Below are 17192 nucleotides of genomic sequence, written 5' to 3' on the forward strand. Positions count from 1 at the left end.
CCAATTTGAGGAGGAGGGCTTTTTTCACATTCTTGGCCTATTGAGCTGCTATTTACTTAACATTGACTATGTGCCCTGTACTGTTCTAGGCACTTCACCTATAATCTCTCATCTGACCCCCACTATTACCCCCGTTTGCAGGTGAGGCTCTTTAAGTACTGAGCCCCAGGTCACGCAACTGTAAGAGGAGGAAACTGAATTCACACCCGGGGCTTGGGGGAATTTCCACGGCTTGCTTCCCACAGACCTTACCCTGCTGGCTGGAGCCAGCCGTGAGGAGGGCACTCTGCCCGGGCTCAGTGACCAACCCCTGCTTCCCACCAGCCTGGGGAGGGGCCCCGCTGACGTCGGTGACTCTCTGCTGCCCTCATGTGGTCATCCCGGGCCCTGCATCATCCCTTCCAGCTCCCCGCGACGCCTCCTCTGCCCACCAGGCCTGCCTGCTGGCTCTGTCTCATGGCCCCTTGGGCAGCAAGAGCCATCAGGACCCTTATGTGAAGAGAGTTGATGGGCATTTTATCTTCCTCATTGGGCTTTGAAAGATAGAAGCAGACATCAGGGAGGGTTGCAAGGCTGGGCCCAGGGGAACGTGTTGGCTTGTTGGGGCCTGAGCCCCAGGGCCGAGATCACTGGGTTCAAAGGCTATGCCCCTTTCTTTCCTTGCCTTAACCCCCAGGATCGCTGGTTCTGGCGCCTGCGCAATAACCGGGTACAGGAGGGCTACCCCATGCAGATCGAGCAGTTCTGGAAAGGCCTGCCCGCCCGCATAGACGCAGCCTATGAAAGGGCTGATGGAAGATTCGTCTTCTTCAAAGGTAACGTGGCCTGTGCAGAAGGACCTGGCACGCTTTCCTGCCCTTCTCGGGACCCCCTTTTTCCACCTGTAAACTGGAAGAGGCAGGGTGGGAGGCAGATGAGCTGCAAGGGTCCTTCTAGCCCTAACAGAAACACTGCCATCTGACAGGACAGATCCCTGCAGGCAGAGAAATTAAGTCAGGGAGTGACTGCTGAGGGTCTGTATGTGCCGAAGTTGGTGGGGTGACAAGCCTCACCCCCACAAAGTATAGGGAGGTGCAGACAACTGAAGACCATCCAGTGCTCCATGGAAGGCCACCCTGTGAGTTCTGTAAGAGCCTGGAGGGGGGGAGGTCACGCAGGCTGCAGAGGCCAGGGGAGGAGGGGAACTAGCTGTATGGCAGGCCCACCCTGTGCTAGGTTGTTTCACTTCGATTATCTTGACTTGGGCCAGGCCTCAGAAGAGTAAGATTCAGATAGTGAGGAGTGAGAAAAGCATTCCAAGGGGAAGGAACAGCATGGGCAAAGGAGTAGTTCAAAGGGCTTTAGAAGACCCACCAGACAGCCCTGGAGCCCCACCGGAGAGCTGTGAGAAGTGGCCTGGAAAGGTAGTTTAGGGGAGAGTCCTGAGGAGCCCTGGCTGCCCGGCCGGACTGTGGTCTTAACCCATCAGGGCAATGCTGGAAGTTCACTGTTTGTTTCTGAGCAGCAGAGAGCCAGAGGGCAGGCGGCAATCCAGGCAGAGGCAGGAGGCCGTTTCTGAGACGGCTGCTGGAGTTGAGGAGAGCGATGTCTGTAAGGCCTGTACCAGGGAGGAGCAGTGAGGCTAGGAGGCTGACAAGGCCTTGTGAGAGGCTAAGTGCTGAGAGGAGAAGGAAAGAGAGGGTGATGCCACCTTCTTGGGGACACTGGGAGGCAGACAGGTGGTGAGGGAGGGAGCCCCTGGGGTGGAGAGGAGGAACTCCGGAAGCCGACCTGGAAATGCCCAGAGGACGGTGGGCAATCAGGGTCCTGGGCCTGGTGCCCAGGTCCACTGGGAGAGCGGCAGCCTCAGAGTTGGGTGTCACTGGTAGAAGGTTGGGGGAGTACTAGTGTGTGTGTGAAGCCGTGAGAGGCTGAGGTCACCTGGAAAGGAAAAAGGAGCAAGTCACACGAAAGGAAAAGAGGGTGGGGCACGGAGCCTGGGCAGCGTGGGGCGAGCTGCCCAGGATCTGAGACTGGATTCTGGCTTCTTGCCCCCTAAGCTCTGCCTGAGCCAAGAGGCCTCAGCCTCCTCCGCCACAGGGATCAAGCAGGACCAGGGCCGTCTCCCCCTGACACTGGCTCCATGAGTGACTTTGGTCCCAGTGGATGATGGGCAAGTGGCTCTATCCACAACCTCCAGCATGAATGACTGAGGAAGGCTAATCCTGGGTTCCTCTTGGCCACAGGTGACAAGTACTGGGTGTTTAAGGAGGTGACGGTGGAGCCTGGGTACCCCCACAGCCTGGGGGAGCTGGGCAGCTGTCTGCCCCGAGAAGGCATTGACACAGCTCTGCGCTGGGAACCTGTGGGCAAGACCTACTTTTTCAAAGGCGAGCGGTACTGGCGCTACAGCGAGGAGCGGCGGGCCACGGACCCTGGCTATCCCAAGCCCATCACCGTGTGGAAGGGCATCCCCCAGGCTCCCCAAGGGGCCTTCATCAGCAAGGAAGGATGTACGTAAGAAACCGGCTGGGTTTTGTGAGGGGGAGTCTGATTTTACGTGGGTCTCACCGGGGCCCACGGGCATACTCTCAAGGTATCCAGGTTTGAGAAACACCGCCTGGTGGTAAAGACAAGTGCCTCATATCGACCCATGTTTACACAGTAAATTAATCCTCTCTTACCAGCGGCCAAGTCACAATTTCTCATCTGTAGGGATCATTCGCAATTGAGAGATGTTTTCATAGACTGACTTCATTCCCTCAGACAGCATTTCTCAAACAGTGGTCCTCAGGTGTACTCTAGGAGTCCCTCAAGGTAACAGATCTGAAATGATGGATGTGGTGGTTCAAAGGTGCTTTTTCACAGGGCTTAAAGATAAGAGAGAAGCATTTTCTAATTATGAGACATTTCCTAAGCTCCTCCTGGAGGCCAGGCTGACTCACAGCCTCTCCCTGCTCCGGACTAGAAGCTTCTCAAGAAGAGGGGCTGGGACTTACCAGGTGCAGAGTGGCTATCCATGGCTATTTGTTGAATCCATCTCTGCTCATCTGGTCAAAAGCACAGACCCTGGAGCCAGCCTGGCTGGTTTCATATCCCACCTCCACTGCTTACTAAGTTTTAGCTGTTATCATCATTATTATCTTGTTGGGGTGTTTTAGTTTTTATGGAATGTCAGGTGTCATTCATTTACTCCACAATAATTGCTGAGAGCCAGGTTGTGTGGGAGGGCTGGGGATGGAGCTTAGAACAAGACTTGCCTTGCATCCCTGGTTCGCAGTCTAGAGGCAAAAAACAAAGTGGCAACAAATGCAATAAGGGAAAGCATTTGCCAGAGAGCATCTAGGGAGAGGGCCATGTGAGAGAGGGTCGTCAGGAAGGGCTCGCCAAGGAGACGTCACCGGTAAGAAAGCCAGCAGCCACAGGGGCAGAGCTGCTATTTGGTGGCTCTCCTGTGTACCTGATGCTTTACACACATGGTCTCACTTTCTGGGGAGCCTCAGAGACAGGTGACATCAAGAACTTCAGCCAATGAAAATCCCAGCCAAGGTGGGGAGCCGGCCAATAGGAGAGTGTGAGTTGCTCTGGGTCTGTGGACTGGCGGGGCGATAAGGTGGCTGCAGGAAGCCTTGTGGTGGTTGCCAAGCCCTGCTGCCTCTTTTCCTTCCAGCCCCTCCCCCAGCAGGGTCCCAGCGACCCTGCAATCTGTGTTGCACAGTCACGTGTGCCAAGCCAAAAAAAGTCCATGATAACTGCGAAGAGGTGGTGCCCTCCGTCAACGGGAGAAATCTTTCTCCCTGCCTCCCTTGGCTCAGGCAGGAGCTGGCTCAGCCCTAGAGCTACGGAGACAGTGCCATCCAAGCCTTAAGTTGGGGGCTTGATCTGACTCACATGGGGGAAGGGCGAGGCTATGGGCACAGGATGGCAGAGCTGAGACCCAGGGCTGAGAAGAGTCCTGTCTGGGAAGCACAAAATGAGCTTACCAATGCTACTTCCAGCCCCTCAGTGGCTTCCCAGCACCTTTGAGATGACAGGGTGGGCTGCTCCAGGTCCCAGGTGCCTCTCTGCAGCTGGGCAGGTCGTCCACGACCAGCCACACCACTTGCAGGGTGTGCAAGGCACCGCATGCCTACCTCCAAGAGTTCCAACACGCCCCCACCACGTCACGTGCCCACCCGCCTTTCAGAGCTCCCCTTGGGCTCCTCCCAGGTGGGAGAGGCGCCCCTCCTCCACGCTGCCACAGCACCCTGGGCCCTCACGCTGGTGCAGAACAGGTGCAGGGAAGTGTCTGGGATGGTGATGATGGGCCGTGTTTCTGCAGATTACACCTACTTCTACAAGGGCCGGGACTACTGGAAATTCGACAACCAGAAACTAAGCGTGGAGCCAGGCTACCCGCGCAACATCCTGCGTGACTGGATGGGCTGCAACCAGAAGGAGGTGGAGAGGCGCAAGGAGCGGCGGCTGCCCCAGGACGATGTGGACATCATGGTGACCATCAACGACGTGCCAGGCTCTGTGAATGCAGTGGCCGTGGTCATCCCCTGCATCCTGTCCCTCTGCATCCTGGTGCTGGTCTACACCATCTTCCAGTTCAAGAACAAGGCAGGCCCTCAGCCTGTCACCTACTATAAGCGGCCAGTCCAGGAGTGGGTGTGAGCAGCCCAGAGCCCTCTCTGTCCACTCGGTCTGGCCAGCCAGGCCCTTCCTCACCAGGGTCTGAGGGGCAGCTCTGGCCACTGCCCACCGGGGCCAGCATGGCCCTAGGCCAGGGGTCATGTAGCCGAAGTGGTGGTGCATTGGCCTAGGCTGAGCATGGGGCAGGGAGTGATGGCAGCTGTGCCCCAGGGTGGGTGTCTGGCACCCAGCTGCCAGCCTTCTGTCCTGGGTAAACTGCTCCCTACTCAAGGGAATAGGCCAGGCCCCATCAGGAGGCAGGGACCATGCCAGGAGGAGGCCCGTGGTCACTGCGCCCTGTGGCGTCCACGAGGCACCACAGCGCCATCTGTACCTGGCTGGACCCAGCACCTTCTGTGGGAAGCCAGCGCTAGCGGTCTCAGCCCCATCTGGGAGATGCCACCAGTCCTGGTCCCCCATTGCCAACACCTGCTGGTCAGATGTCCCCCCACCCCTACCCCACCGTCCTCCAAGGCTACAGGACCCCTGCTGCCGACACAGTGGGCAACAAGCCTAGGTTTCCTCTGCTGGCAACAGCAGATCCCTCAGGAAACCTGCTCCACACGTCAGGGTCTCCCGAGACCCAGGATTTAGGGTCACATGCTGCAGGCAGGGCTGTGGCCCAGCTGGGTCTGACAAGGACCCAGCTGTCATGTCGTGAATATTTCAATGTCCTGTCACTATTGTTTAAAGTCCCATTCTGCAAAGGCTGCTTGAGGCTTTAGGTGAATTAGAGGTGACTGTCTTGGTGATGAGGCCAGCCCTCCCCCCAGCGATAAGGACCAAGGTGCTGTTAAGGCCACTCTAGTGCCCAGACACGCCAGGAGCTGGGCCCCGCTAATGAGGCTGAAGGGCTGGAGCAGGAGCTGACCCCATCTCGGAGGCTGATCTGAGTTTGTAGCTGTCCTCCACTCTCCCGTTCCTCTCCCCATCCCCCAAGTCCCTGGCCCTGCTCCAGCCTGTCGGTTGTGGCCTGAGGACTCAGCCTGACTAGTGAGGTGAGACGGAAATAGCTCTGGGCCAACATTCTCACGGCCTTGGGTTAAGGGGCCCAGGGCAGCCTTCTGAAGTGCTCAGAGCCCACACCCCTAGCTACCCTGAGACCACTTCAATCTCTCAGCCCAGAAGCAGTGTTTATACCATGAGCTTGGCCCCTGCTAACCCAGCTCTCTGGGCCCATCACCCTGCATTGCTCTTCGGAAAGGGGCAGCCACAACTGGTAACAACCCCAAGCCTAGGGGCCCGCCCCTCACTGTCTCTGGCAGGAATTCCTAGGGCTCTGCTTGCCTCACTCCAACCCAGTAAGAGGCAGCCCTGCTTGTCACTACGGAGCCGGAGGCAAAACCAATGGGTTCAACTATGTCCACCGGCTCCCTGCCAAATCCAAGCAGAGGCGTCAGTCTCCAGGGTGCTGGCAGGGCCTCTGAGCCTGCATGGGCCTTGCCCCCACCCCGTGGCCTCTGGGCTTTGAGTCTGCTTAACCTGTAGCAGACAGGGACTCTGGGAGCTGTCTTGAGCAAAATCTCTCATCCCAGAGACACCTATATGGGTCCACTGTGTTCCCTGTCATCATCCTGTTTTTTCTCATTTTGGCCAAGGGCGGGCTCCCTGGGGCGGGTGGGGAACAACTGCAGAGATATTAGTGATTCATAGGTTTGTACAGTGTTTTATACTTTGCAAAGCACTTTATTAGCTCACCCCTGTCCGCTCACATGTAACTCATGCAGGCCCTGGGAGGCCAAGGGTAACTCTCACTGTGCCCGCAAATGAAGCACAGAGAGGCTGTTACTTGCCCAGGCCACCCAGTGGGCTTGCTAGACCCCTCTAGGGTCCAAGATGAGATCAGAAGTGTCTCTTTTATCCATCTTTTCTTGGCCTCCCTTCTCCCCTTCCGGGTCCCTCTCCACTCCTCAGGTTGGTGCTCTCACTTCTTGAAAGCTCTAGGCCCCCCAGGCTCCCCACTGGCTCCTGGTACTACCGAGGTCAGCTGAGAAAGAGCAGGAGATGGAGGCAGGCAGCCCAGGCTGCAGATGTGAGGGATGCAGGGCCAGGCCCAGAGAGGGCTCAGCCTGGAGCCTTCCAATCATGGATTCTCCTGCCTTGTGGTCATCCGTTTGTCCATCATCCCAGGACAGGGCAGACAGAGGGGCAAAGCACTGGAAGCCCCAGAGCCCAGCTTCCCCTCAGCCTGGGGAACATCACAGCATTTCAGTGTCAGTCACATTTTAAACTGATCAGCCTTTGTATAATGTTTTTTAAATCATTTCTAAATAAAACAAAAATACAGAGTGTGTCATTTCCCTGGGATGTGGGAACAAGGATCAGGTTCTGGGTGGCCTTAAGAAGCTTCTGGGAGACAGGGTGCTTTGCGGTGTCTGGGAGGTGCCCCATGCATCTCATCTGCCGGCCCCAAAATCAGATGCCCCCTCTCTCCAAAAGGCTGGCCCTGGAGGCCCTCGGTTACTGGGGTCTCAGGAAAACAGCCAGATAATGCCAGGGTGGCACCCAGGATGGCGGAGCAACCCCTCCCAGGAGAGGTATGGGCAGGTTCACTGTGGCAAGGTCTTTTCTCAAGTCAAGGCACATGGTGCCATGACCAAGGACAAAAGCAAGAGCCCAGTTCTTGGCAACAGGGAAAAATGAGGTGAGATTAGGTCAGCAGCCTTGGGGTCTTCTTACCAAGAGCCCTGGCCTGGTTCTGGAAGCCAGTGACAGGAAAGGCTGCCCCAGCACCCAGACGGCTGGAGAAACTGTGGGGTGGGGATGAACACGAAGGTCTGAGCTGGGCTGGGTGCAGGCTGAGAAGCCAACGAATCTGGGGTAGCGGGAGGGGCCAGAGGCAAGACGGTGTCCCAAGGCGAGGCTGCGGAGGAGGCTTCCTTCCAGTCCCCAGCGAGCTCCCCGACTCTCCGCGCGTCTCCAGGGTGGCGGAAGGTGGGGAGAGACGACAAGGACCCGAGCAGGAGAGGCGTACAGGATGACGGGAGGCGGCGGGCGGTAAGGGCGGAGAGCGACGAGTCAGTACCAGGAGGTGCAGACGATAAGGAAGCGCACGTCGTCCAGCGGCCCCCAGGCTCCGGGCTCTGGCCAGGGCCGCACAGGGCCCTCGGGCGCCGCGGGCTGGGGTTGGGGGTGGGTCTGAGGTTGGGGCTGGGGCTGGGGCTGCGCGGGCTGCACCGGCTGCGCGGGCTGCACCGGCTGCGCGGCGCCCTGGCCACCGCTCAGCTGAGCTCCCATGTTCTGCAGGACGAGAGGCCCGTCAGGTACGGGACAGGCCGCACGCCACCCCCGCCCCGGCAGGGCCCGACCCTCACCTCGCACCGCCCGAGCCGCCGGTCAGGAGAATCCCAGAGCCGGCCTCCGCTTCCGGCTCGCCTGCGCAGCACCGTCAGCAAGGACTGGCGTTGTGACGCCACGGCGCACGAACCCCGCCCTCTGACCGCCAGCGAGGAAGGTTTCAGGGCACAGGGGCGGGGCCCAGCAAACCCGACCCACCCACCAGCAACCGGCCACACCCGCCCGAAGCCCCGGGGCTCCGCCCCGCGAGCAACTCTGAGACGCTTGGAGCCGCCCCAGCTACCCTCGCCTCTCCAGCCCGGCTCCGCACCCACCCAAGGCCCTAAAGGAAAGGGCCTACCGAGATTGGTCTGAGGCGGTCCTGGGCACCTAGCAGCCAGGCCAGCAAACCTCCATCCACCCTGGGTGAAAGAGGACAAGACTGCCCTGTAGCCAGGTGCCCCAGAGCACTTCAGGATCCTCACACTGGCCTAGGAGAGAGTTGAAACAGACTCATCTTTGAAGCCAAAAGTATGAGGCTGAAGTTGTGTGGAAAATGGGAGAAGTACAGTGGAGAGTGCTGCCTCCTCTTGTCCTGGGATGAAACCGCCCATCTGGTGATGGGGGGAGAGGAGTGGGAGACTGTAGAACTAAGAGGTGTGTGTGCATCCTACCCCACCTCCCCCCGGAACAATGGTGGGGGGCTGAGTGCAGGCTGAGGTCCCCAAATAACACATTCAGAATGGCCGGAAGAAGCTGCCCTTTAATGGGTTGGCACAGACAACAGAGCTCTCAGCCAGAAGCCATAGGACCTGTGGCAGGTTTTTGCAGTAACTATAGATTCAGGAGATGGGCACAGGAGAAGAAGGGCTGGGCGTCCAGCCACTGAGTCCAGGTGAGCTCTCTGCCACGGCCCTGCCAGCATCCAGGACAGACTGGGTGGGGCGTGGAGACGGAGCCAAAGTCCAGAGCCAGGAGCCCATGAAGAGTATGGAAGGTGACTCAGGTGAGGCTAGAGAGAGAAGGAGCATTGTCAGTAGGTACTTCACAGAGCACAGCTCACCCTCCACTCTCAAGGTGCTTGCCTCCACCCTTACCCCAGGACCTCTGTTCCAGCTCAGCCCCGAAGAGCCACACACAGAGGCCCCTCCAGATTCCACTGCTCCCACAAGTCACAAATCCAGTCTAGCACTCTCAGTGCTTAAAAACTAAAAGTAACTCCTCCACTCGGGTGGGTGAACTCAATAACTTATTCAAATCGTTACTGATCATAAATCAGAGCCTCACAGGTCAAGACCAACAGACATTAGACAAGGAAACAAGGTGGCTCAGAGAGGGTAAGGGACAGGTCCAGGCCCCAAATCCTCTAGTGGCAGGGCTGCGGCCAGAACATTCTTCCTGGAGGTGATAATCATGTGCACGATTATAAACATGAAGTACGTATTTCTTTTTTACGGCTGCCCCTCACGGCTTGTGGGATCTTAGCTCCCCGAACAGGGACTGAACACAGGCCCTTGGCAGTGAAAGCACCAAGTCCTAACCACCGGACCACCAGGGAAATTCCCTTAAGTACATATTTCTTCTTTGTTTTTCTTTTGTTATCTGAAGTTTTTATTTCTCTTTAAAGTACTAAAAAAGTTGGATTCTATCTTAGTTTTCCTAGGATTGGCTTTTCCTCATAAAATCTTAAGTAGAAGAAATGAAAGAACTTTGGGGAAGTTGAGGTACATATTTCTAATCCCCGACCTGACACCTTCCTTGTGAGGTCTCATGGGCACCTCAAACTCAAACAGGTTCAAAACCAAAGGAGGCTAATGAGTTTTGTCTCTTCTTTTCCAACACCCACGTCTTTATCTTAACTGCAATGCTGACCAGGGCTGCTGACTGCAGGCAGCTCTGCCTGGCAGTTTATGAAGTTTCACCATTAAATACATTTGCTGTAGTTTAGTAGGTAACAATTATCAGGTTACAGAAATTTCTTTCTGTTCTTAGGTTGCTAAGAAGTTTTTTTTGTTTTGTTCTTTAATTAAATGGTTAATTGTGGAAGTACTGTTTTCTTTATGAGGTTCAATGTTCCAAAAGGGGAGGAAGGGTATATTCTATTCATCACCCCATCACTACTGTCTGGCACATAGTAGGTGCTCCAAAAAAAGTTGTTGAACAAATAACAAAACCACTGGTACCACTTTCCTATTCAGACCCTTTCAACTGCTCTCCAGTGCTGACAGCAGAGCTTGTCAGTGTGGTCTCCAAACTGCCCTCATCAGAATCACCTAGGAAAGATTATTAAAACAGCCACACATGGTTGGGTCCCACGCCAAACTGAGGGAATCAGTATCTGAGGGGTGAAGGCAAGAAACTACGTTACAAGTATCCGAACATAAAACAAAGGTCAAAACACCTACAGTCAAAACTTCTTGACATGGGCATTCGGAGTCCTCAACACTGGGAATAAAACCTTTCCCCTTCACACCTTCCACACTTCCCCATCCCTGGTTCTGTTTGAAGTGCTTCCCCACCCTATCTTCGCATTTCCAATTACCTACTCATTTCCCTGAAGCCCAGACTAAATGATCTGTCCTCCCCAAAACCTTCCTGGATTCCAGAAAAGTGTATCACAGGAGCTTCCAAAACCACAGAAGGCACCTTTTACTTCTTCTTTGAAGGTAGCTAACTTATATATGGCCACTACATCTTCTCTCCCCTGCTACAATCTAAGTCCCTCTCAGAGGCAGGATGTAGCACTAAGCTGCCGGACTATCCCACATGGGGTCTTGTCCATAGGGTTCAATGAACATCAAGCAATTGAATGAATGAAGGAGGGAAAATGAAGGGAAATTCTGCCCCTGCTAAGTAGGGAGTCTGCTACTGGACACCTGCTCTACTTTGGGGTTTCTATCCTCATAAAGACTCCTGTGCTAGCTGGGTATGGCGTGCCTTGAGAAGGATCCTAAATGGGGGGGTGGGGGGGAGGCACTAAATATCCAGCACCTGCTGCTCTTCCAAAGGAAGAGATTCTAGAGCCTAACACCCCAGAACCTTCCAGGGTTAGGGCCCAAGAACCCACTCTTGTTTTAAACCCACGAAGTCCAGATGATGGCGATTCTGATGCATTCCCCATACCCCCGAGTCCCTTAGGCACCTGGGTCTCCTCAGTTCCTAAAAGCAGCCTTCCCTCCTTCCTTCAATTAAAAAGCTCTTTCCTGTCTCAGGCTACTGGCTGGGGACACTGACACACAGGCAAATACAAACTGCAAAAGAATGTGGTCAGTGATAAAATAAAAGACAGACTACAGAAGGGATATACTGAGCCAGTGTCTTCAAAGACGGCAGTGGGCAGATACTCAGGAAAGGCTTGTGGACTGTACCCTGTGCTTGCTCAGCAGTGTGCAGATGTGGCCTCACACGCAAGGAGAACCTACCAGTATGAATACAGTGTGGCTCCCATTACAGGTGGCATCTCCCTCCTCTCCCCTCCCCTCCCCTCCAAAGAAGAGAGGCCCAGATACCTGTCAATGAGGGAATCCCGCATGCTGGTAGCAATGGTGCTAGGCTGGGCTTCATTCAGCTTGAAAACACTCTCCACCACTGACAGCTCTGTGCTGGTCGTGTCCAGGCCACAGAAGGCACACCAGTCGTTCACTACCATCCCAGCGGCGACCACCTCGCTGCCTCGGTTCACAGTGCCCGCCTGCCAAGGGACGGCTCGGTGTGGATCATGGCACCAACAGCCAAAGTCATGAGGACTCTCCCCAAACCCTTCTCCCTGACCCTCAGCCCAAACCCAAACTGTGACAGGTAACAATCTAGATTCCCGAATACTGGGCAAAGGGATCTGCTCCAGCAGGAGACAGAGCTCAGAGAATAAGACTGCTTACCACAAGGGGGACCTGAAGGAGAGAGGACAGCTCATCCTGGTCTTCAATTGAAGTCTTGGGATGCACCAGCCCTCCCTGATTGCTGAAGACACAGTAGCTTCCTACCAGCACCTGGTCAGCTATTGTCTGTCTGAAGACTTCCACCTTTAGCACATCAGCCAGGATTTCTTCTGTTTCCTGTCAGCCAAAGGTACTGTGCTCAGCGCCCAGAACAAGCAGATCAAAGAACCCAGGGCCTCCACACCAGACCCACCCAGGGCATGACTCCCTAAGCTCACTCCTCTGCTATGTAGCTGCATATGGAAGCTTCACCCAGAAAAAGGAGGGAATACAGCTTGGAGCAGAGTCTAGACCAGCTATGGAGCCCCTAATATCCATGCATGCCCTGAAGAGCCAGAGGCTGGTCTCCACATTACCCTCCTTTCCTCTAACCCACAGGCAAGAGTTCACCTGTCAATCTTCTCTCCTAGCCCTGGCTTCAAGACCAGATGGGTCAATCTCCCTGATTCTGAAGGACTAATACACTCCCTAGCTTCTTTCTGACACTGATCACACCATGGAAGGCCTCTGTTCACTATTCCAACCAACGTCTGAACTGCAGGAGCCCAGGTATAAAGAGAAACCACAAGAGATACCCCTAATTCCTGTCTGATGGGCAAGAATGGTGGCTAACCGCTGACTCGGCTAATATCCTGTGACTCCTGGGCCGCCTCACCCTGTCCAGGTCTGGGTGGACTAAGGCCACGTAGTCATTGCAGGTGGTGACATTGCCCAGGGCCGAGAGCCGCTCCTCCACCCGCCGGATCTGCACTGAGTCTGGGAGGCAGTTGCGAATGTGCTGCAGCTCCTGGTCGGTGGCGTTGCTGGGCACCAGGAGACCATGCCTGTTCCCTGGGGAGACCCAAATTAGGGAAGGTGGGACAAGGACGGACCATGAATACACAAGATGCCTGCTGAGCCCTGGGGGCTGGGGATACAATCCAGCCCAATTAGCTTCCCCAGCAAAGCTTCAGACCCAGACCCCAGTCCTCCAAACCACTGATCCACACAACACCCGGGGGACCAGGAGTGCCACTGGGCAGGCCAGAGATGACCTAGGAGTTTGTCCCAACACATCCTGCCCAATTCGCCATCATCAGCCAGGAGGAACCAGGACTAACAGGAAGCGCTCTTGGGCATTAGTTGCATTTTAAGAAACTGAAGTAACACTCCACACCTACCAGAATGGCTAAATTTTTTAAAAGAATGTCAATACCAAGTGTTGGCAAAGATATATGGAGCAACCAATAGGAGTATAAACTGGGCAACCACTTCAGATAATTATGTGGCATCATCTACTACATTGAATACCCAGCCATTCCTCTCCTAGGTATTATATATCCAATAGAAATACATACATTTGTTCACTAAGAAACATAGCAGCAATACTCATACCAAACTGAAAACTACCCAAATACCCACTATCAAGAGAATGAATGAATACACCGTGGTATACCTACACAAAACACAGTACACGGCAACATGAATGAACCACAGTTATCTTGTGACAACAATGACTAAACCTCTGCCTAATTCTGCAAGGTCACAACTCTGAACTTCTCAACTATAAGTTTCTCCCATCATAAAAAAAAAATCCACCAAAGATCAGGTTAAGATCTCCCTTGTTACCTAAGAACTAGCTTCAAGTCCAAAGGTCATGGTTAGGGATAAGAATGTTCGGCCTGAATAAGAAAATACTCAAGAGTCCAAAATCATCAGGCTTATGAAAAATAAAGGAACAAACTCCTATTTGAGCAAAACTAGAAAGAAGGGGAGGCAGTAAAGGCAGACAGATCCAGCTCAAAGAAAAGACAAATGGCCAGAGTCAACCGTGCTGAGGGCTATAGGGGCACATGGTAAAGGGAACTGAAGATTAAAATGGGTAACTGAACAGTACACCCCAGAATCTTAGCTTGTCATTATTATTATTATTTTTTTTTTTTTGGTGGTACACAGGCCTCTCACTGTTGTGGCCTCTCCCGTTGCGGAGCACAGGCTCTGGACGCACAGGCTCAGCGGCCATGGCTCACGGGCCCAGCCGCTCCGCGGCATGTGGGATCTTCCCGGGCCGGGGTACGAACCCGTGTCCCCTGCATCGGCAGGCGGACTCTCAACCACTGCGCCACCAGGGAAGCCCAGCTTGTCATTTTTTAGAGGCAGAAACAGACGCTCCGAAAGTGGAAGCAATTTGCCCAGAGTCAGTGGCCGGGGAGAGATGACAATCCAATCTTCCCTCACACCAGGTGTGGAACTGGGCGAGTCACTTGGGTTCTTTGAGTCTCAGCTTCCTCATCAGTCAAATTAGGCCAATAATTCCGACCTCCCAGGGTCTTCGTGAACAAGGACTGAAACAAGGGTAAAAGTGAAAGCCCTTAATGTTATTTGTGATTACAATGATCCAGAAGCCTTTGCCAGAGGTTGTCCCTGATCTGTTGACACTTAGGGTCCAGCACAGGCCTGAGAGATTCTGTAGTCCCTGGAAATAATGGATGAAAGCCCAGAAATCCCTGGGTCACCCGGGGTCCCTTCTAGGGGTATAATTAAAGGCGCTGGGAGGCTCCATTTCCTCCCTCGGCGACTTCCAGCTAGCTTACCCACACACATGCGCCCGATGATGCGGCAGCCGGCGATGGAGGCGTGCACCACAGGGATGGTATCAGCAAGCTCACCCTCGAACACACTGCAGGGACAAGGACTCGGTGGTCACGGGGCTGGGGGGCCTGAACCCTCCCTCTGCCCGAGCCCCAGACTCCCAAGTACCCCTCCCAGCCACCCACCCACACACTGCCCACGGGCCCCGGGCTCCCGCCGCACCTGTAGAAGTTCTCCGATCCTCCGATGGCCACCAGGCAGTAGGTGTTGGTAAGTTTAGCAAAGCAGCCGATCTCACAGTTGTTCTCGAACGACGCTCGGACCGCCATGAGGCCTAGGGGCTGCGGGACAGGGAGCTCAGGGCCGGCGGATCCTCTCCCGGAACAGGGTGCTTCGGCTTCGACCCTGGGTCCGGGTCCGGGTCCCGCGGCCTCCGCGCCTCAGGCCCCGCCGCAACCCCGCCCCTCTCGGCCCCCAGCCCTCGGGGCCCGCCCACCTAGCCCCTCCAAACACGACAGCCCCGAATCCTTCGGCCCCCAACCCTCACGACCCAGGGCGTCCGGAGCTAACCCTGCCGGTGTCTCGCCACAACCGCTCACCACGTAAACGAAACCTCCGCACGCGCAAGAGGCCTCCTCGGCCCTCGGTAGGTTTCCGTTTCCGCCTCCTCCCTGGGAGACTTCCGAGAGAACGCGGCGCACGCTGCCGCGCATGCGACCACTCTAGCGCCAGCCTCTGGGAGCACTCTATGGCTGCAAGTGGTCCTGTCTCTACCCCGCCTGGCCCCGCCTCCAGCAGGCTCGCATTCATTCATTTATTCATTCAGTCAGGAGCTTTGTAGGAGATAATATCGACCCAGACCTGTGCTGGTTGGATGTGAGGCATCAGAATGGAGGAGCCAGGGATGTCTCGCAGAAGATGGGTTGATGATGGAGTTATATCTTAGTTCCCCCACCAGGCATCGAACCCGCGCCTCCTGCATTGGAAGCGGGAAGTCTTAACCACTGGACCGTCAGGGAAGTCCCAGACGGAGTTATACCTTGAAGTAAAGCCCGAGGAGGAAGAGCAGGTGTGGGAGAGGTGAGGGACAGAGTGAGGTGTCGGACAGATGCCCAGGCCGGATCTGGAGCCCAGGGGAGACTGAAGGGCTGAGATGTGGAGCTGAAGCCTGGGGTGGATGAAGTCACCCACGGAGAAGGTGTCCATCACGGAGAAGTAAGACCACGACAGAGGCTGGAGAAGGAGGCGCGGCCAGAGGATGAAAGGAAACCATGCTGAAGAAGGTATTGGAGAGGAGAGGATGGACGAAGCCGGGTGTCAGGGAGGGTCCAGAGTGGGCAAGGGTGTAGGGGCTGATGGGCAACCACTTTCTGCCTCCCTCCCCCACCCCCGACCCCGCCCCGCCCGCAGATGGTGGCAGTCAAGAGACCTGCTCTGGTGGACGGATGAACTTGGCCCCCATTTTGTACAAAAGCCCCAGGGTCTCGCAGAATGTCACTTTCAGCGAGGACAGAGGGAAGCTTGGAGCCCCTTTCCTCCCCACCCCCCAGCCCTCCTGCAGCCGTCCACTCTCCTTCAAGGACCTCTCCATAGTTTGCCTGAATGGTGCCCTTCCCCTGTCCCCAACCTGCAGTTTCATAACTCTGCCTTCTCCAGGATACACCAGGCTGCTGCTGGGTCATAGCATGTCTGCTTTTATTGATTTGTATCACGTATACTGTCCCAGGCAGGTCGCAAGCTCAGGAAAAGGACCTACATCTGACAGAGCCTATACTTCTAGGGACACTCAGCAAAATGAGGCTGGTATGTGTGTGTGTGTGTATCCACGTCCTCTCCATCCTCCCAGATTCATCTCAGACCCACTCATTCAGTCCTCTCCATGGTCTCTCTTCAGCTGGTTCCCTCTACCAGGAATTCCTCTAACCCTCGCCTCCATCTATCCAAGTCCTTCCCACCCTTCAAGGCTTGGCTCAAAGGCTGCCTCCTCTAAGAAACTTTTCTCACCACTCCATCATCACCACCATTTGCTGGCCTTCATTCTCTACCACCTTCTGTCACTGGTTAGCCTTTAATTAGATACACCAGTCGTTTGTGCATTGAATCCTTGTCTCCCAGGGACTGAGTCTGATTCATTTCTCAACCCTATGGCATGTCCAGCACAGGACTGGGTACACAGCTTAGGTACAAAAAGATACTGGTTGGTGCATGCATGCCTCTGTGTGTGTGTGTGTGTGTGTGTGTGTGTGTGTGTGTGGTTGTGTGCATATTTATGGTCTGTGGATCCTAAGGGGTCTACGGTGTGCACCGAATGTAACGATTCATTTACCCAAATGACATTTATTGAGTACCTATAACTAGAATCCTGAGTGTTTTCGTTTATCACATGGACTGCATCTGTGGGTGTAGTTTGTGGGTGTGAAACCTGTCAGTGTGCAGTGTATATTGTGCAGGCATTTGGAGCATCTCTCTTATTATGTGGATTTTGTGTGCATGGGGACATGGGAACTGTTGATATTTTGTGTCCTGTCTGTGCAAAAACACGATCTTAAGAAATTAAGAGTCAGAGACACAGATTTGAGCCCCTGTCACTTACTCGGACCTGATTCCAAGCAAGTCATCAAACTCGCTGGGTCCCAGCTTCTAAATTTATATTATAGGGAAGATAATATCTATGATCCTAGAACTGTACACCTACTAGAGCTCTATCTCGTAGGGTATTGTGAGGATGAAGGATGAGAAGTAACTGGTGAG

The 17192-nt window shown here is 54.9% G+C and overlaps 3 protein-coding genes across 4 annotated transcripts in view; 1 reads left to right on the forward strand and 2 right to left on the reverse strand.

Annotated features, from left to right (window-relative positions):
- The window catches only part of MMP24 (matrix metallopeptidase 24), a gene marked incomplete at both ends in the record, with an annotated part of 43782 nt that extends 39144 nt beyond the window's left edge, over nucleotides 1–4638 (forward strand). The window contains 3 exons of the mRNA XM_082670998.1: nucleotides 677–815; nucleotides 2226–2492; nucleotides 4301–4638. Of these exons, the coding sequence (XP_082527124.1) occupies nucleotides 677–815; nucleotides 2226–2492; nucleotides 4301–4638 (744 nt within the window). The remainder of the gene's footprint in view (nucleotides 1–676; nucleotides 816–2225; nucleotides 2493–4300) is intronic.
- Nucleotides 4639–6346: 1708 nt separating this feature from the next.
- On the reverse strand, nucleotides 6347–8038 carry MMP24OS (MMP24 opposite strand). The gene is made up of 2 exons (XM_082671080.1): nucleotides 7971–8038; nucleotides 6347–7896 (listed from the first exon to the last, which is right to left on the reverse strand). Exon 2 carries the CDS (start codon nucleotides 7891–7893, stop codon nucleotides 7675–7677), a length of 219 nt encoding a protein of 72 aa, XP_082527206.1. The 5' UTR covers nucleotides 7894–7896; nucleotides 7971–8038; the 3' UTR covers nucleotides 6347–7674.
- A 639-nt stretch (nucleotides 8039–8677) lies between these two features.
- EIF6 (eukaryotic translation initiation factor 6) lies at nucleotides 8678–15113 on the reverse strand. Of its 2 annotated transcripts, none has more exons than XM_082671306.1 (7): nucleotides 15041–15113; nucleotides 14664–14782; nucleotides 14444–14529; nucleotides 12526–12701; nucleotides 11811–11987; nucleotides 11442–11623; nucleotides 8678–8944 (listed from the first exon to the last, which is right to left on the reverse strand). In XM_082671306.1, the coding sequence occupies exons 2-7, from the start codon at nucleotides 14768–14770 to the stop codon at nucleotides 8935–8937; spliced, it is 738 nt and encodes a 245-aa protein (XP_082527432.1). In that variant the 5' UTR covers nucleotides 14771–14782; nucleotides 15041–15113; the 3' UTR covers nucleotides 8678–8934. The 2 variants fall into 2 exon arrangements, with proteins under 2 accessions (XP_082527432.1, XP_082527431.1); XM_082671305.1 differs by having other exon boundaries at nucleotides 15012–15113.
- Between the last annotated feature and the right edge of the window lie 2079 nt (nucleotides 15114–17192).

This window comes from Grampus griseus (genome assembly GCF_964374135.1).
Source record: "Grampus griseus genome assembly, chromosome: 14".
In the NCBI taxonomy this organism is placed as follows: Eukaryota; Metazoa; Chordata; class Mammalia; order Artiodactyla; family Delphinidae; genus Grampus; species Grampus griseus.